This window comes from Balaenoptera physalus (genome assembly GCF_965194825.1).
Source record: "Balaenoptera physalus genome assembly, chromosome: 1".
NCBI lineage: Eukaryota > Metazoa > Chordata > Mammalia > Artiodactyla > Balaenopteridae > Balaenoptera > Balaenoptera physalus.
In genome coordinates, this window is record NC_138882.1 from 101,076,176 (window position 1) to 101,096,029 (window position 19,854).

At 42.9% G+C, this 19,854-nt stretch overlaps 2 protein-coding genes across 6 annotated transcripts in view; one reads left to right on the forward strand and one right to left on the reverse strand.

Annotated features, from left to right (window-relative positions):
* The first annotated feature begins 473 nt into the window (after positions 1 to 473).
* Positions 474 to 15,488, forward strand: HENMT1 (HEN methyltransferase 1). 3 transcript variants are annotated; one of them, XM_082452579.1, is made up of 8 exons: positions 474 to 4,589; positions 5,168 to 5,258; positions 6,758 to 6,886; positions 9,655 to 9,767; positions 11,484 to 11,618; positions 13,630 to 13,809; positions 14,370 to 14,544; positions 15,070 to 15,488. In XM_082452579.1, exons 2-8 carry the CDS (start codon positions 5,238 to 5,240, stop codon positions 15,478 to 15,480), a joined length of 1,164 nt encoding a protein of 387 aa, XP_082308705.1. In that variant the 5' UTR covers positions 474 to 4,589; positions 5,168 to 5,237; the 3' UTR covers positions 15,481 to 15,488. The 3 variants fall into 3 exon arrangements, with proteins under 3 accessions (XP_082308705.1, XP_082308706.1, XP_082308707.1); XM_082452580.1 differs by having other exon boundaries at positions 474 to 4,213; XM_082452581.1 differs by lacking the exon at positions 11,484 to 11,618.
* A 1,010-nt stretch (positions 15,489 to 16,498) lies between these two features.
* The window catches only part of EEIG2 (EEIG family member 2), a 113,485-nt gene continuing 110,129 nt past the window's right edge, over positions 16,499 to 19,854 (reverse strand). For 2 of the 3 annotated variants that reach the window (XM_082452660.1, XM_082452655.1), the window contains one exon: positions 16,499 to 16,627. In XM_082452660.1, the coding sequence (XP_082308786.1) occupies positions 16,546 to 16,627 (82 nt within the window). In that variant the 3' untranslated portion in view covers positions 16,499 to 16,545. The other variant, XM_082452658.1, reaches the window with a different exon arrangement.

Sequence of the window (19,854 nt, forward strand, 5' to 3'; positions counted from 1 at the left end):
ACCGAAACTCTGTTCCCATTAAATGGCAACTCCCAATTCCCTCCTCCAGCCCCTGGCAACTACCATTCTTTTAGGTAGCTAGTCAGACGTGAGCACGTCCCCACCCCGTCCTGGACGGGGTCATCTTTCCCTCCCCGACCTGGACACTGGTGATCAGAACATGCCCAGAGATCCTCCCTTCTATGGTCAAGGACTGCTAGGTTTCCAGCCTTATTAGGACCAAGCTAGATAAAATCTGCCAGCATAGGTTGGCACAGGAGCACCAAGACCTAAAACATGACTCAAAGTAACCCGGGTTCATTATGCCTTATTTGTAATAAATTAGCATTGCGATTTTTGCCCCCCAACGCCCCCCGCCATGAGTTTCACTTGGGTGCTTAAGGGTAAGCACCTGTACACAAGGAGAAAAGTTGTATAACCTAAAGCTGTCGATCAACTTGTCAGTCAAATGACACAGGACACAGGGAGCGACTTTCCACCACTCTTAGAAACAAACTCTACCCCCATTGTGGGCTGCTTCTGGTTTCCAGACAGTCTTCTCTCATCCTTTCCTGGGAGTGTACTTTCACTTTGCTTAATAAAACTCTTGCTACTTAAAACTGCTTTATGTCTCTTGTCTGAATTCTTTCCCTTGAGAGGACAAGAACCGAGGAAATCGCTGTTCCACTGGTGACAATTCTACTTTCTGTCTCTATGAATTTGACTATTCTAGGTATCCTGTAAAAATAGAATCATACCAAACGGGAGGAAAAATAATTTCTCCTTTACGCTTCTGAGTTCTTGGCTGAGATTCCCTGTAATAAAAGATGGATTAACAAGAGAAAAACAGATAGAAGTTTATTAACCTGTATACCTCCTGTACACTGGGCTATACCCAGAAAGAATGAGTTACTCTCTGAGAAAGCCCAAGCTACCATCTTACCTACTGTCTTCTGTAAAGACAAAGGAAAGATGGAATGGGGGTGGGGAGAGGCCAGTTATGGGAAGTTACCAGGAAAAAGCATGGTAAAAAGGGTAACATTTGTTTTGCAGATTTAAATCAGTGTCTTCTCCCCTGCGACCGTGGCATGCGGGATCTTAGTCCCCCAACCAGGGATCGAACCAGCTCCCCTTGCAGTGGAAGCATGGAGTCTTAACCACTGGACCTCCAGGGAAGTCATTCAAATCAATGTCTTCTTTCTCCAATGATAAGATTTCATGTGATTTAGTCATCTTTCTCTGCCAGGTACAGAGAGGGAGACACCCTTACAAATGGAGCTTTACTTTATAAACGTAAATTTCCATTTCAAAAGGGTAACTTCTACTATATGTTCAGAGATTCTCCTATGTCTGCTGTTTCTTTAAACAATCAGCTCAAAACAGTCCTTATGCCAAAGAGGCATATTTTGGGGGGCCATATTCTTCTACCCTTCATTCCTGACTTTGAAACTTCCCCAAGAGTTTATTCCTGCCTTTGAAACTTCCCCAGAAGCTGAGTTGGTAGACTGTTCTATACTCACTGAACTAGTCTCTTAATCCTGAGAATAGGTCAGTTGAATTAAAGAGTTGTATCTCATTTCAAGGCAGTGATGCAGGTGGACTCCCGAAGTCAGGTCTATATGGTGCAAGCAGTCATGTATTTAATAAGAGGCATTACAATGGAAACAAAAGAAAAACAAGGTTAATGGTTAGAACAGACTATAAACAAAGGTTTTGAGTCCAGGGAGTAGTTAATCGAGAAGATTTCTAGATGTTAGACTTGAAGCATCTTCAGTCAGAGTGAGGAGAGGCAGTGGCAATCTGATAGATTTTCCTGTTATCTCTGGTTGATGTCATTAAGGTGTTCCAGTGAACTTGCTGTGTGGCTCACAGAGCAAAAAGCACAAAGTTTGTCTGGACATGAGCTGTTGAGGCGATTTCTCTGAAGTTTGTATCAAGTCATCCAGCTTCAGCTTTCAGAGCTTTGAGAAAAGGGCAGTTTTTGTTCTTAGTGATTCCAAGTCAGAAGAGTGGGAGAAATGTGGAAACGTTAGCTTGATGACTCAGATATTGGAGAAAACTAGAAGAATTCAGGATCCAGTCCAATTTGTAGGTAGATGACAAAACCTCAAAGGCAATGAACAGGACTAGAATCCAGTATCCATAAAAGTGCTCTACTGAAAATTATTTTTCAGGGAAGGCTTTTATAGGGAAGACACCAAAGCAAAGCAGGGAAATTACTTGATCGGCTATAGCTTGTTGACAAAGAAATGCAGAAGGCTGCAAATACGAAAAGAGTTTATTTGGGGTCTTAGAAATTGCAATGCAGGAGACACAGATTTGGGAGTTCCCTGGTGGCCTAGTGGTTCGGATTCCCGGCTTACACTGCCACAGCCTGGGTTCAATCCCTCGATGGGGAACTGAGATCCCCTACAGTGTGGCCAAAAAAAAAAAAAAAAAGAAAGAAAAAAAAAAAGAGAAACACAGATTCGGGTAAAACCCAGTGTTTTGGGGAAGAGAGAGTCACACACAACCATGAAGTTGTTAAAGTCGTCTGGCAAGAATTATGATTGACTGGACACAAGAAAGGAAATATTTGTCCTTAAGGGATACTCTTTCAGGAGTTATTTTAGGGTAAGGGTCCAATAAATATCTTGAGTTTCTGGAACATTGGGCAGATGTTCTGGTTGCCTGTGTTAAGACAATAAATGGTCTAAGTTCAGATTCCACCCAGGCTGAGATGTGCATTAGTCATACTTCTTCAGTGGCCTCCAGGCTCCATTTTAGAGAGCTCTCTTAGCAAGACCCACACCATTTTTTTCTTTTTTTAAATTTTTATTTATTAATTTATTTTTGGCTGTGTTAGGTCTTCGTTTCTGTGCGAGGGCTTTCTCTAGTTGCGGCGAGCGGGGGCCACTCTTCATCGTGGTGCGCGGGCCTCTCGCTGTCGTGGCCTTTTTGCAGAACACAGGCTCCAGACGCGCAGGCTCAGTAGTTGTGGCTCACGGGCCCAGTTGCTCCGTGGCATGTGGGATCTTCCCAGACCAGGGCTCGAACCCATGTCCCCTGCATTGGCAGGCAGATTCTCAACCACTGCGCCACCAGGGAAGCCCTACCCACACCCTTTTGTTTTTTCTTTCACAAGTTTAAGCTGGTGCCTTATTTGGGAAAGTCTGCTTGCTTATGATTGGTTGACCTTAGGTTTCCATTTCTTAACACTGAGGCATTTGCACACTTTGGCTTTGGTTTGCTTATACAGGCTTTTCAGGGCACAAGAACCACTTCATCTAATGGCCTCCTTATTTAACTAATTTAAAAATACAAAGAAGTGGAATTAGCTTACTAACGTTTGAAGGTCCTGTTTATATATTCTGTAATAAGGAATATGCTCCTTCATGGAAGGCTCTTGGTTAAAACTTTTGTTTCCTAGGGCCAACAGGAACCTCTCAAACACTGAAGCTTCCCTTAAGTTACAAACTTTTTCCTATGAGACTAGATACCTCAACATACCAAAAATAAAAACTTTGCAATATATCTTTGTGATACCCCAAAGGGGTCAGCATTGTGCTTTGCATGTAGTAGGGATTAAGTGTTTGAAAATATATTATTTCTGAATATATTATTTATGGTATGTTAATGGCTTATTAATTCATTAGTAAAACCAGATTGATTCTTTTAAAATAGGACTAAATACCCCCCCCCCAAAAAAGGCAGCTTCGCTTCTCCTCTCCTCATTAAACGCTTCCCTCACATACAACAAAGAAAGAACTTATTTATGAAGTGTTAATCTGAATTTCTGCAAGGGACCGGGGACCTGATACAGTAACTTTTCTAAGAGATCAGTTACTTGCGTGCCCAGCATGCGGTAGTGCGGCCTGAAAGGTCTGAAGGTTTTTCTGAGTTCAGATGTTACTGGCCCAACTTCAGGCAGACCAGGGTCCGCTTTAAGGCCCTTGTGGATTGTTCTGGGGATGGGAGCGTTGGCTGATTCGGACACGAGCCGCTCTGCGGCTCGCGCTCAGCCTGGCCGCTCCTCTTGCCACCTTCCATTGGCCGGCACTGTTTTCAGCTCTTTGCCGCGCACGGGGAGAGCCACGAATCCAACAGCCGCCGGAGCCGGGGGCCCTGCTCGCGACCGCGGACACGCCGAGCGAGGCGCCGCCTCGATCCAACAGTCGCGGCTCCTGGGCTGCTGGGGCGGGTCGCAGCCGCTCGCGAGGAGGGACGTGGCAGGGACCGTGGTCCCCGCGCCAAGGTGAGGATGAAGACGTAGAAATGGCTTTGGGGCATGCGCCACAGCGGTCGTTAAGAGACACAAAACCGACGTCTTGGAGCCGGGAGCCTAGAGGAATAGGGCTGGTCCCCGGGCTGGGCTCTGGACGCCTCGGGCGGAGGAGTACGGTACCCCTGCGCCACGCCGACGGCGCAGGTGCGGAGAGCGCCGGCGTGGCGGCGGGAGGGTAACGTCACGTGGCGAGGCGGCGCGTGCGCAGGTGTCAAGGGCGGGGCCCGGAGATAGGTGCGGCCGCCGCTCTGAGGGAACCACTCTTCTCTGCAGAGCTCTTCTCTGCAGTATCTGCTGGTCGCCGCCGCGCTTTACTTGTGCATTTGGAGGTACTTCTTACTCGAAGGTAATAGTTGCATCGACCCATGCTCTATAAATGCCTTAACGCTGTCTCGCTTGAGGAGGGTTTCGGAGTTAGATTTAGAGAATAACTCAAAAGTTAGATTGACATGGCTACTTTTTAGACTGAGTTCTAGTTGATAGAGGCAGATGTGTAATAGAGAACTAAAACTTAAATTCAAGGCCCGTAGTGAATTGGATATATGCTGGAGCATCTTTAGTTTATCACTTGCTTAGGACACTTTTCTCTTTAAATTTCATTTCGACCATGTGTGAAAGAGTAGTTGAAAGCAATTTGAGTGAGGTCGAGGGCTCTAATGAGTCACAACTGATAGAATTGCTCAGTTTGTATTAAACTAATAGTAAAAGGAAAGAATGGGTGTTATTGCATGTGTTTGGCGTGGCGGAAAGTTACTTAGGCTTCCTGAGCCTCTTTGATATTGTCTGAAACAGAACTTCCTGGATAAATTCTGTGGATTAAATGTAAAGAGAAAGAAGAAAGCTCGCTCTCTTCCTTCTCAGTGATCTAGGCAGCTATTCAGTCCAGGCTTCTCTTCTACAAAAACTGATATATTGTATTTACAGCCTAGTCGTTGCTGATTCCTAGGGATTGAAGGAGACATCTGCATTTTTGTCTCAACGAAACTTGAAAACAATGGCAGAAAACAACATAGAGGTAAGGCTTCCCTTCGTGACCTGCTGTATGACTCGGAAGAGTCATCCCCGCGATGTACTGTGAGGTACAGCCCTCCCTTCGTATCCCTGGGGTATTGGTTCTAGGACGCCCCGTGCACACCAAAACTCGCGGATGCTCAAGTCCTTTTTACAATATAAAATGGTTATATTACACATGGTTATTGAATACTTGAGATGTGGCTTGAACAGCTGAGGAACGGAACTTCACTTGACTTTAAAATTAGTTTTAAAAAATTTCATTATTAGAAAACATTTAATATGTTTGGAGTAACTTGGGTATGCGAATCTTTTTAAATGTACCTTTTTTTTTGAAATTCAAATACAGATCAAGCATTTCTGATTTTATCTTGAAATATTTCAGATATATTGGTTAATATAATTATACCTTCTTAAAAACATTAAAAATAGGCTATGAGAAGGTTGCATATTTGCATATTTCTATTGGACAGCAATGCTCTAGTGCCTTTTGGACTGTATTCCTTTATAAGACTAGTATTTAGGAACACCAGTAACAGCAGTTATGGGTTAATCATGACATTATTTTCTACTGGGGTCATGTCAAGGAAATTTTGACATTTGTAAAAGGCTCCGAATAAGACTATTAAAAAGGAAAACTGCTTAGGACTATTGCAATAAGAGCATTGCAGTAGGGGAGAGGGGTGGGGCCCAAATCCATGCAAGAGACGGTGAGGGGGGGATTTATAGCATATGAGCAGAGTGAGGGAATCAGTGGATGGAAAAGAGAGGAGAACCCCATCAAGGGTATGGGGTTCTTGCTAAACCTACTTGATAGGCTTCTGAAGGTGGGCCAGCTTGATCATACATTGAGGGCGGGGGATGAGGTGTTTGATCAGATACAGATTGAGCACATATCAAGTGTGGGTGACTTAGCAGGATTCCTGCTAAAACTGGGCCAGGCCAGCCAAAGATAGGACAGGGTCCAGGTAGGTGTAGTCAACAGAGGGCCCATGATTCACTTTGCTGTACAGCAGACACTAACACAACACTGTAAAGCAACGATACTCCAATAAAAATTAATTAAAAAAAAAAAAAGGGCTCAGTCTGACTTCAGTTTGGTTAAGGAGAGTCTTTGTCAGTTATACACAGCTTTTAGCCTCCTGCCGACCTGGACCCCAGGCTTTGGCAGTTCACTCCACTAAAAGTCCCGTGTGGCTAGGAGACGTCCAATTGTTTTATTAAGTGCATTCATAAGTAATTTTCTCTTCAGCCGCCTCTAGGCTATAGGGAGAATTAAAGCCAGATAATCACTTAAAAGACATGAGAGGAGGCTTAAATGAAATGAAGTGTGGAGGAAGCACAGTGCCACCTGATCTTAGGACTTGAGATGGTTCAAGGGCCTATGTGTTCTATGAAGTGGTTGGGGGACATAAAACGTTCTTATTTAATTCCTGAAGTCATGAATGATCAGAACACTTCCCCCACCCCACCCCCCCTTTTATTTTGTTTGTAAACTTTCAGTGCAATAGTGTGGTTGGTGGTAATGTTGAAGAAGTCCCCAACAAGAAGATAATTAAGTTTAATCCTCCATTATACAAACAGCGTTACCAATTCGTTAAAAATTTAGTGGAGCAACATCAACCCAAGAAGGTAGGTATTCTCTTTCCAAACATTTGTTAATAATGCCTTATGTAATGCTTTGTCAAATAAAAAAATCTTAGTAAGGACTTAGCAAGTAAGCAGAGACTATGCAAAAAGACTTTTGCAAGGAGGGAAAGGGTTGCATAGGGAGAGCATCTGTCTTAATGGGCAAAAAGGATTTTTCTTTTATAGAGAGGAGGATGAGCGGAAGTGGGATACAAGGGTGGTATGATTGGACAGTGGAATGTGTGAACCCTGAAACCAGCCTATTTTCTGGGAGGGATCCTTAGCTAAATACAGTCCAATGTTCAGGGGCCTGGAGGGAGGAGAATTTTGGGACAAGTAGTCAAGGTAATCATTCAAGGCAAAGAATGGGAACACTAGGCAGCATCTGTGAGTGTGGGGGGAATATGGTACCTTCTGAAAGCCCTTTCTGGAAATACAAAGCATAGGTGGATACCTTTAACCTGTTTACCAGGCGCACAGAGCTCCGGTAAAATTCAACATTGCCAGTTTCAGATGTGAAGAAAATCTTGACATTTTACCATTGGATGTGATCTTTATGTGTTCCACATTTCTAGAGCATTTAGTCCAAACATCAAGCAGACTAGTCTTGTGGACATAGGTACTGTGGTTCTTTTTAATTAGATAATAATGGTGGGGGAAAGGCAAGGAGCCCTTGGCATTTATTCGCTTTCCCTTTGTAGCAAAGGTTCATGATCAGTGCTGGCACTGGATTCTGTCTGGGTAACACCTCCCTTCTGTGTCAGTATTCGGATTTCATAGGACCAAGGGAGCTGGCTAGGCCCAGTGAATATCTGAAGTCTATAGGGTCAGTTACAGGCTAAAGGATGATAGACTTCTTTTTTTTTTTTAATTTTTTAATTTTTTATTTTTTGTAATGTCTGAAACATTTATATTAACATATTTCCATACAAATACAAATATAAGATTTTTAGAAACTTCATGTAATGTCTGAAACATTTATATTAACATATTTCCATACATATTTCCATACAAATACAAATATAAGATTTTTAGAAATTTCATGTAATGTCTGAAACATTTATATTAACATATTTCCATACAAATAACCCAATGAAAGTTTAGTATTAGTTGTTTTGTTTGTTTGTTTTTTTATACTGCAGGTTCTTATTAGGCATCAATTTTACACACATCAGTGTATACATGTCAATCCCAATCGCCCAATTCAGCACACCACCATCCCCACCCCACCGCAGTTTTCCCCCCTTGGTGTCCATATGTCCATTCTCTACATCTGTGTCTCAACTTCTGCCCTGCAAACCGGCTCATCTGTACCATTTTTCTAGGTTCCACATACATGCGTTAATATACGATATTTGTTTTTCTCTTTCTGACTTACTTCACTCTGTATGACAGTCTCTAGATCCATCCACTTCTCAACAAATGACTCAATTTCGTTCCTTTTTATGGCTGAGTAATATTCCATTGTATATATGTACCACAACTTCTTTATCCATTCGTCTGTTGATGGGCATTTAGGTTGCTTCCATGACCTGGCTATTGTAAATAGTGCTGCAATGAACATTTGGGTGCATGTGTCTTTTTGAATTATGGTTTTCTCTGGGTATATGCCCAGTAGTGGGATTGCTGGGTCATATGGTAATTCTATTTTTAGTTTTTTAAGGAACCTCCATATTGTTCTCCATAGTGGCTGTATCAATTTACATTCCCACCAACAGTGCAAGAGGGTTCCCTTTTCTCCACACCCTCTCCAGCATTTGTTGTTTGTAGATTTTCTGATGATGCCCATTCTAACAGGAGTGAGGTGATACCTCATTGTAGTTTTGATTTGCATTTCTCTAATAATTAGTGATGTTGAGCATCTTTTAAAGGATGATAGACTTCTTAAGGAAAATGGTGGTTTCTCTCATGAGTTTTGTAAAGTTAAACTCTACAAACTTCTTTTCGCTATGTAGTTTGTAGGTAGTGATGGGGCTCATGTATCCTTAGTATAGTTTCAGCTCAATTCCTGCTTGGAAGAAAATTGGGTATACTGTTTAAAAATTAGTACAGTTCATTGCTTCCAGTGATTTGCTTTCTGAAACTAGATTTTCATTTTTCAATTCTGTGTTCCCCTTCTTCCACCATCCCATAAATGTGCCTGCCTCAAAAGAGGAAAATTACTGAATAACCATGGGTGCAACTTAGATTGCACATCTTTTTGGGTGTGGGTACTTTTAAGTGTCTGTCATGAGTTATGTTCATTTGCCCTTTTCACCTAAAGTGGGGTTCAGAAATATATAGGTAACTCACCTGTGGTTAATGAAGACTGTTGTGTGATGAAGAAAACAGATTTAATAAAAATCTTTAAGAATGTGTGAATATTTATTAAGGGGATTAGATTAACAAGATCAAGCTATATCCTGGTATGTTCGGTCAGCATCCTTTTCTAAGTCTTGTTGAAGGTTCTCAGAGGCACAGATTCCTCTTAGCACACTTGCCTGTCAAGTGTGCGCTCCCTGTGCCAGGCCCCTAGGGTATACCTTGATACCTGAGTTAGTTTATTGTCCAAACACTCTAGTTAGGTCATGGGAGGTTAACAGGCCTTATTTTTTTCCCCTGGGGTTTACAATGTTTCCGGTTAATTTCCTTTTTGTTTATTTTTTCTACCAAAAAGATACTGTATAATTCTTTTGATACCCACTCATTCTGGAAAAAAAAAACAAACATGCTTGATCATATGTGACTTCTGGCTATAATGTCTTTGAAATAACATTCTTTCTCATCTACAGGTTGCAGACTTGGGGTGTGGTGATGTTTGCCTCCTAGTGATATTAAAATACCAAAAGTGCATTGAAGAGCTTGTTGGAGTGGATATCAATGAAGGGAGACTTAAATGGAATGGGTAATACTGAGTTTCTAAAATAATTATGCATTAGTCTAAAACTAGTGGCACTTTTTAAAAAAATTAATTCTTATTGGAGTATAGTTGCTTTACGATGTTGTAAAACTAGTGGCACTATTAATTATCGTTAGATGAAGTGGTTTTTTTTTTTATGGCCACGCGGCTTGTGGGATTTTAGTTCTGCAACCAGGGATTGAACCTGGGCCCTCGGCAGTGAAAGCACAGAGCCCTAACCACTGGATCGCCAGGGAATTCCCAGATAAAGTGGGTTTTTTTTGAATTTAATTAATTTTTTTATACAGCAGGTTCTTATTGTCTATTTTATACATATTAGTGTATACATGTCAATCCCAATCTCCCAATTCATCACACCACCACCACCCCCTGCCAGTTTCCCCACCCTTGGTGTTCATAACGTTTCTTCTCTACACCCAGATGAAGTGTTTTTTATACAAGTTCTTTATAACTTGTTTAAAGGGAGGCACTATGAGAGCCCCAGGCTCACCAAATAATGCCTTTACCATGACAGTGATTTGCCTGTATGTTGTGAATAATACCTAGAAGTTTTGCTTCTACCTATGTAGAAAGTATAGCTTCAATTCAGTAATTATAGCAATCAAAGCATTGCAAATTCAATTTCAAATGGCAAAGTCTAATGCTGAACACCAAGATAACTTATAGCAGAGGATTTAAATTGCCACAGCACCGGGGTAGAAGCCCGAGGCCTCCTGCAGTTTGAATGAGTCTCACTCATATATGACTTCCACAGATTGTTTTAAGAATGTTTTTCTTCTAAAGAACAAAAAATTGAAAATCACTGATCCAAAGTGAGGTGAGAGAACCAAAAGTATTAATAATGAGAGGAATATCAAATATTAAAAATCTTGTTCTCATTGGCCATTTAATGCCCTATGAGATAATTCAAAAAGAGTCATGTACCACAATGTTCATTGCAGCACTATTTACAATAGCCAGGACATGGAAGCAACCTAAATGTCCATCGACAGATGAATGGATAAAAAAGATGTGGCACATATATGCAATGGAATATTACTCAAGCCACAAAAAGAAACGAAATTGAGTTATCTGTAGTGAAGTGGATGGACCTAGAGTCTGTCATACAGAGTGAAGTAAGTCAGAAGAGAAAAACAAATACTGTATGCTAACACATATATGTGGAATCTAAAAAAAAAAAATGGTACTGATGAACCTAGTGGCAGGGCAGGAATAAAGACACAGACATAGAGAATGGACCTGAGGACACGGGGGGCTGGGGAGGAAGGGGAAGCTGGGGCGAAGTGAGAGTGCATTGACATATACACACTACCATATGTAAAATAGATAGCTAGTGGGAAGCAGCCGCATAGCACAGGGAGATCAGCTCAGGAGGGGTGGGATAGGGAGGGAGGGAGGGAGGGGATATGGGGACATATGTATGCATATGGCTGATTCACTTTGTTGTACAACAGAAACTAACACAACATTGTGAAGCAATTATACTCCAATAAAGATGTATTAAAAAAAAATGCCCTATGAGAGAGGAAGTTACCCTATGACCTTGTGCTTAATACAGCAAGTCATGGAAACAGGCCATGTCAGACTTACCAATGTAGGCAGAAGATAATTTATCAGAGGATCAGAGTTTCTGTAGCTGGTAAGATATTCCAAATAGATTATATGTGTTCAAATGTTCCTTCTGCAATAATGCTTCTGCAGGTCTAGGCTGTCCCCATGCATGGGGGATCATCTGGATCCTCGAGAGCTGGACTTAGTTATTACCTTGTATCACGGCTCTGTTTTGGAGAAAGACTGTCGTTTGCTTGGATTTGATTTGGTAGCATGTATTGAATTGTAAGTATTAAACTGATTCTTACTGTATACATTCATTTGAAAAATCGGAATAAATTAGTCTCAGTAAACTTAGTGTCCTAAATATTTGTCATAATCTGAGTTATTTGTAAATAAAATTGCTTGTCAGCTGGGATTGGCTTTTTACTGGCCTTTTTCAACTTTTTGTTTGGAAATGATTTCAAGTTTATAAGTAAGATGCAAAATGTATAAAGTACCAGGAACACCCATATCCTTTATCCTGAGTCACAGATTAACATTTTCTTCTTTTTTTTTTTTTTTTTTTACATTTTCTTTATTTTATCTTGTGTCTATGTGCTCTCCTGCTGTCTCCCTCTCCCTCCACACATTTTTTTTTTTCTGAACCATTTAAGGGTAGGTTTTACCCTTTGCCCCTAATAAATTCAGTATTAAATAACCAGTTCCTGTTTTTTTCTTTTCTTTTCTGGCCATGCCTCGAGGCTTGTGGGATCTTGGTCCCCTGACCCTGGATCAAACCCGGTGAAAGCTCTGAGTCCTAACCACTGGCCCACCAGGGAATTCCCCAGTTCCCTTTATTTTTTTTACTTTTAAAATTTATTTATTTATTTATTTATTTTTGGCTGCGTTGGGTCTTTGTTGCTGCGCGCGGGCTTTCTCTAGTTGCAGCGAGTGGGGGCTTCTTTGCGGTGCGCAGGCTTCTCATTGTGGGGGCTTCTCTTGTTGCGGAGCACGGGCTCTAGGTGCGCGGGCTTCAGTAGTTGTGGCTTGGGGGCTCTAGAGCGCAGGCTCCGTAGTTGTGGCGCACGGGCTTAGTTGCTCCGCGGCATTGTGGGATCTCCCCAGACCAGGGCTCGAACCCGTGTCCCCTGCATTGGCAGGTGGATTCTTAACCCCTGCACCACCAGAGAAGCCCTTCCCTTTATTTTTAATAAGAATATTTTTCATTTTTGGCTTTTAATGATTAGACTCAGGCTATGCATTCCTGGAACACAGTAGAGCACTGAAGATGTTATTTGGATCCTCGGGTCATTCCATCTGGAGGCACCAATATCCGTTTGTCCTTGGGGAGGTTAATTTTGATCTTCCCAGTCAAGGCGTGGTTGCTTAGCTGTACAATTACTACTCCCCCTCATCCCCCTCACCCCTGACAACTGATAAGCAGTCTGGAGACTGCAGACCTTACACATGTCTTGTTACTCATCCGTATTTCCCCCCAAAATTTCCCTATATTATATGGTGGCAAATGGTTTTTGCAATTTCAGCACTTCTCTGTATTTACTAGTCAAGAGCCCTCCCACCTCACTTATTTATCATCAGTATGAACTCATGAATTTCTGTTTTTTTTTAATGGTTTGTAACTTACTGTATTTTGCTGCTCAGATATTCCCAAGATTGGTCAGTGGGGGTCCCTTCAAGCTGACTCCTGTGTCCTTGTGATATGTCTGTCCTTTTTTGAGCACTTTATTTCTGGCGTAGCAAGATGTACCAGGCTGGTTGTCTACTTTTCCTTCCCAGTCTGCCATTTCTGGTTCCTTTTAATGTGAAATGGTATTCAGAAACCAAGATGTCTCTTAATGACCTTTTAATAGTAGTTAAGGGTCTTATTCTGGGGTCAGTTTACCTGGTACTGTGTTCAGATTTCCAGTTTTTAGTAATGTGTTCTCTAGAGCAGAGTGTTTCTCTTTTGTATTTCCTGTTGCCTGGCACGTAGTAGGTGCCTAATGTTTGAAATTACTTATGGAGAACATTAGAGCATTGGTTAAAGAGCCAAGGAGCAATGATAAGTGTCATCCGTGTGCAGCCCGGGTCTGAATTTCCTTTTTAAGTCTGAATATTCCATTGTATGTGTCACAGTTTGCTTATCCGTTCATCTGTTTACAGCCACCTTTTGGCTATTGTGAATAATGCTGAACCGTATTTCTCTTATCTGGTCTGAGAGGTCCACGCTTAGAAGTTGCTTTGCAAAATCAATTAGGAAACTACTTGCAAGTGAAGCTAGGTTTCCTTATATCTTTCTCACTTACCACTTTAGAATAGAACATTTTGATTCAGAAGATCTGGCGAAGTTTCCTGAAGTCGTATTTGGGTACATGTCTCCAGCCATGATTGTCATCAGCACACCGAACTCTGATTTCAATTCCCTGTTTCCATCTACAGTCTTCAGAGATTCAGATCACAAATTTGAGTGGAGTAGAATGCAGTTTCAGACCTGGTGAGCTCTTAAGTGTTTTTGTTTTTTTGTGACTGTGCTGGAGTTTTAAACCCTATGAAGTAAATCTTATTATCTACAATTATTTCTTACTTTATTCCAATAAAATTGATTCCCAAAGTGCAACTTCGCATATAATCATTAAGAAACCACCACATTTGGGCGTTATTTTCTGTCAGGTCCCACAGGCAGGCACGTGTGGAAAGGGTGTGTGGGCAGCAGGTACCTTTCACGTGAAGGTGTCAGGAATTATCTCCCAGGAGCATGACAGATGGTCATGTTCTGGCATAATTGCAAACCCAGGTAGGAGTTGGGATTATAGCCCTTCTGGTTTCCTTGTCCATCCCTGCATACTGCTCCATATTCTTGTGGTTACTAGGAAACTGACGCTGTCATTGCCTTAACGCTCTTAACAGAAATAAGCAAACCCCGTGATATGGCATTAGGTGGTGTTGTAGGAATTGCAGCTTGTTTTGTCTTGTAAGTTTCATGTTCTATTCTACTGGACATGGTTGTTTAACAATAGTTTAGAAAAATGATTTTTCTCTTTGTTTTGACTTTAGGGCTTTAGACGTGGCCAATCGCTACAGTTACTCTGTGGAGTTTACTGGTGTGGGAGAACCACCAGCAGGAGCTGAGGATGTTGGATATTGTACCCAGATAGGGGTCTTCCGGAAAAAAGCAAAGTCAACTGAATCTGCTGTTTTGGAGCACCATGGCGAACATGTTTATGAAGTTGTGAGTATTCTCTGTGGCTCTGAGAGCAAGTTCATTTATTGGGATGGTGAAATGAGTCCCTACTATTGAGAAGTGTAAGTGACCTTTTTGGAGGAGAATCCCATGCCCCACAGTGTCTCAAAGCATGTTACAGAGAATGATCTGCTGTTGTCTTAGAAATACTTCCAGGCTGTTTGCTCCAGCAAACCACCCTTCCGCTTTTGTAATCTGTTAGGATTAGCAGTTTCTCTGTAGCTTGGTTAGGGAAATGACATGAAATTGCGCCTCCAAGCTTGTCAGACCCTTTTGGTTTTGGGAGGTATGTATGATGAAGAATATGGTGAAGAGTGTCTATGTCAATAGTTTTGGACTCCCATTATAACTGTAGCATTCACAACGGGTAGGGTTTGTCATGTACATATGCTTATCTGTATGTACAGTTAATTCTAATGTGGTAACTAGTTACTAGGTTATGTGGTAACTAGGTTACTAGTGGTTTTGAAAATTTTCTTCTATTTCCAGTCTTTTGCATTTTTTTCTCTTCAGATTTATACGACCTCATACCCGAGTTTACAGCAAATGAATTACTGTAGACGTGTAGTGACTTATCTAGTGTACCGAGAGGTGCACAGAATGAAACGGAGATGTCAAGTGAGTCGGAGACAGCATGAGTTGGAACCTGAGTCTGCAGACCCTGGCAACCCAACAAGAAAATTCATCTCAGACCTTCCAGTTCCAGTACTCACAGAGGCAGACAAAGCCATGGAGATGACTCCCCAACCCTTCTGTATTGGAGATAAGTTTTATGTACCCCTGGAGAGAATCATTGCTTGTCCCAGGCTGCGGCACATATGTGGTAATGTAGAGAAGCTGAGAGAGTTCCTTGCTGATGTAGTAGAACTGAACTGCGATGGTTCTGCAGTGAAGGTTGACTTGCATGATTGTGGTGACTACTGAGCCTTCTTTATTTCCTGACATTCAGGGTCTTAGCAATAATGGGGCTCATTTAGAATTAAACTTTGTGCAGCCATAATTCAGGTAACTTTTAAATTAAAAATCACCTAACTTTTGTTTTCTTGTGTGTTGAATGTGACATTAAAGAGTTTTTAAAGAAAACTGAATTATCTAGTAGTGTTTAAAATCTTTTCCCAGGGGGTAGAGTAGCTTTAAAACCTCTACCTACTCTGGGCTAAATTCTAACCTGTAATACTTAGCCTAAAACACATACAAAACAGGAATGCAGGTATTTGAAAGGAACAAAACTTCATAATTAAAACATTGCCTGTGGTTTTTGAGTTTTGCTCTCTGGGAGCTTACTGGCTGGAATTGGGGTGGTAGTAGCAGTAGGAGAGAGGGAAATACAGCTTCTTGTAATGGGGAAAAAAAGTGGTCCAAATGAGACATTTCTTATTTATTTATTTATTTATTTATTTATTTATTTATTTTTGTTTTTGGCTGCGTTGGGTCTTCGTTGCTGCCCGCGGACTTTCTCTAGTGGCAGCAAACAGTGGCTACTCTTCATTGCGGTGTGCAGGCTTCTCGTTGCGGTGGCTTCTCTTGTTGCAGAGCACGGGCTCTAGGCACACAGGCTCAGTAGTTGTGGCTCGTGGGCTCTAGAGTGCAGGCTCAGTAGTTGTGGTGCACGGGCTTATTTGCTCCGCGGCATGTGGGATCTTCCCAGACCAGGGCTTGAACCCGTGTCCCCTGCACTGGCAGGCAGATTCTTAACCACTGCGCCACCAGGGAAGTGTCGAGACATTTCTTTCTAAGGCGTGGGAGTGCAGAGGTTAGCCAACCAGGTATGGCAGCTGTACTATCAATCACAGGGACCCTATGGACCCATATGCCCATCTTGCCTTTCCACTGTACTTCCTGTGCACCTTGGGGACAGAGATGGATGTTTGAGCTTTAGCTACCACTTGTGTATTCCAAACCAGCAGAAAAGGGAAAGGATGAAGGGCATGTGCCAGCTGCCTGGTAAGGTCTGTTGCACTGCTCCTGCTTCTTGGCCAGATGGAAACCTCATGGCCATACCTTACAGCAAGGGATGCTGGGCAGTGCAGTCTTTTTTTCCTGGGATGCCACGTGCCCATTTGGTGGGCTTCTGTCAAGGAACAAGGGGGAGAGAGAACATGGTGACGACCTGCCACAACTGGAATGTCCTGAAACAGGCTGTGGCTGGGCAGGGTGGGTACCTGGGAAGGGCTTCCTTGGGGCTGTAATTCTCAAGCTGAGTTTTGAAGGGTTAATAATTAAGTCAATGGAAAGTGGATTTGGCCAGGGGGGTGAGTAGAAAAAAGGGGTTCTGGAAGAGAATGGTATTACTCAGACTGCTCCGTCAGATCCCCTCTGTGTACTTGCACTGATTTTACTCCTGAATGCATGCAATCTAGAGTTTTGCATCCCCACCCTGCCCAAAGGGCCCTCTGTCCTCACCTTTCTAGGCCTGTGCAACTTTCTAGGGTTTTCTTCCCATTGCTCTTCTGTTAGGGCCAAGATCTTCTAGCCAAGTCTCCAAAAATTAACTTTGTTCAGGCTTAAGCACCTCCCAGAAATGTTTAAATGCTCATAATTGCCATGGGTGACGGGGCCACGCTCCCCATGGCTCCCCCACGTCTCTGCAACTCCTGCACCTACATTCTTCTTAATCTGTCTTTACCTCCCTGTCTTGATACAGGTCTTTATTTGCATGTTGAATGGTTCTAAGCTGGGGGTCAGCAAATGCTCCTGTGGGGACAGAGTAACTTTCAATGTTGCAACTACATGAGTCGAATGGAAAAGTGAACACAATAATTCTACATACAAGAGTCTTTCTGAGACCAAATGATCAAATATCTGATTTAAAGGAAACAACGCTGGCAACCCTACCCATATCTGTATACGGAACAGGTTGTATAGTACCTAGCCAGATTTCAAGCGTCTCAGATACTCGTGGGGTGTCGGGACCTGCTGAAATGCGGTATAGTCCCCTCCAGCCGCTGCCTCTGTTACACTTGCCTCCCGCTCCCTTTACTGCCACTCCTAGCTCATTGGAAACCAGCTCCCCAGGGTGCAGTGCTGGATGGCCTGTGGCTTTTCATCACTACTGGGTTTCTGAGAATAATTTGCCAGGAGGTTCCTGAGAAGGGACATAATCTTATCTGAAATTTCACAATCATGCCTTGCTGGGAGTGGGTCCCTCCCTTCCCAGTTTGGTGGGCTGCATATTAGTAGGCCCTTTGTATCTGGGGAAATGTTTTTTATTTTGGCTGCATTGGGTCTTCGTTGCTGTGCGTGGGCTTTCTCTAGTTGCGGTGAGCGGGGGTACTCTTCATTGTGGTGCACGGGCTTCTCATTGTGGTGGCTTCTCTTGTTGTGGAGCACGGGCTCTAGGTGCGCGGGCTCAGTAGTTGTGGTGTGCGGGCTCAGTAGTTGTGGCATGCGGGCTCAGTAGTTGTGGCATGTGGGCTCAGTAGTTGTGGCTCATGGGCTCTAGAGCGCAGGCTCAGTAGTTGTGGCGCACGGGCTTAGTTGCTCCGCGGCATGTGGGATCTTCCTGGACAAGGGCTCGAACCCATGTCCCCTGCATTAGCAGGCGGATTCTTAACCACTGCGCCACCAGGGAAGTCCCGGGAGAAATGTTTTACATAATTTAAAAAATTTTTCAGGCTTCCCTGGTGGTGCAGTGGTTGAGAGTCTGCCTCCCAATGCAGGGGACACGGGTTCGAGCCCTGGTCTGGGAAGATCCCACATGGCACGTAGCAACTAGGCCCATGAGCCACAATTACTGAGCCTGCGCATCAGGAGCCTGTGCTCCGCAACAAGAGAGGCTGCGATAGTGAGAGGCTCGCACACTGCGATGAAGAGTGGCCCCCGCTTGCCGCAACTGGAGAAAGCCCTCGCACAGAAACGAAGACCCAACACAGCAAAATAAATAAATAAATAAATAAATTTTAAAAAATTAAAAAAAAAGATTAAAAAGAAAAAAAGATAAAAAAACAAACAAAAAAGTCCACCACGGTCAGCCGTACATCTCCTTTTTAATAAAACGGTAATAGTAATGCAAGTTCATGCTAAAAACCCAGACTGCTCATAAGGATGTAAAGGAGAAATTAAATCTCCCTCAACTGTTTGCCCCCAACTCTTCCATTTCACTCCCTAGAAAACTATTAAAGGTTTCTTGTTCCCAGTTAAGTACAAGTAAATTCCAATTTTGCAAGAACTAGTGGCCTTTTGGGGGGCAGGTTGTTCCAGTTTTTTGGAAAACCACCTGAATGGGCCAAGTTTTGTAACTATAAAGGCCTTACGAATAGCAAACTTTGCTCCAAGGAGTTAAAGTGCACTGTATGACGACGAAAAAATGTGGTTCTGTAAGGGGGCAGAGTTCTATCTGCAGATTTTTGTGGGAAAATTACCACCACTGGCACCACCATGGCCCACCCACCAGAGCAGGTTGAAATTTGTGTTGCCAGGTATTAGGTGGAACTTCCCTCCTCCTTGTTCTGAGTAAGATTTGCCTGTAATTCCTATTTCCATGGTCTGGGCAATTCCAAAACCCCTTTAAGAATTTCTGAGAAGCTCACAGCACTCCTCTGGTGCAATTGCCACACAATTGAGATGTGAAACCCCTTCGGTGTCTCCACAAGACTCACAGAGCACTTCTACACAGCGCCAGTCTCCACATCCTTCCCTTAGCTTCTCACCTCCCAACCCCCTCTTGCCTTTCTAACCCTCCTGTCTACAGCATACCCAGCAGTTCAGCTCTCTTTAAAGTATTGCTCTCAAGCCCCTGGGGCTCATTTCTGTCAGGAAATTTTTCCAAATGAAAGTAATGCCCTCAGCTAGAGTTTGGGTGCCAACAAAATCACCTCATTACAGCTGGTACCGTGGAGACTAAGCTGAGCAGTTGTAGACTGGAGGTCAGGGACTGAGCACTGCCAGCGGTGCCATGGTGGAATCTTGATTATACGTTCATGGAGGATGCAGGTGTTAACTATGGTCACCATGGTTTATCATTGAATATGGTGCACATCTTTGGGGATATCCTGAAATAGGGAACATTTAAGAGTATTGGTGAGATCTAGCAAGCCAGCTTGTAGGAGCTGGAAGTCAAGTTTGTTCAGTAAATGTTAATTTCACCTCTTTTGTGACTAGTTTTTGAAGCCAGGGGCAGGCTAGTTATAAATCTGTCTTTTGAAAGTTAACTGTCAAGGGCCTATGCCTATTTATCTGTTGGTTTCTAAGTTCCTGTCAAACTGTATGTACTCTGTGCCAGCATTGCTGCAGTTACTGCTACCTACTCCATTTCATCCTGTATGCTGTGACCCTACCTGGAAATTAAACTCTGGTCAT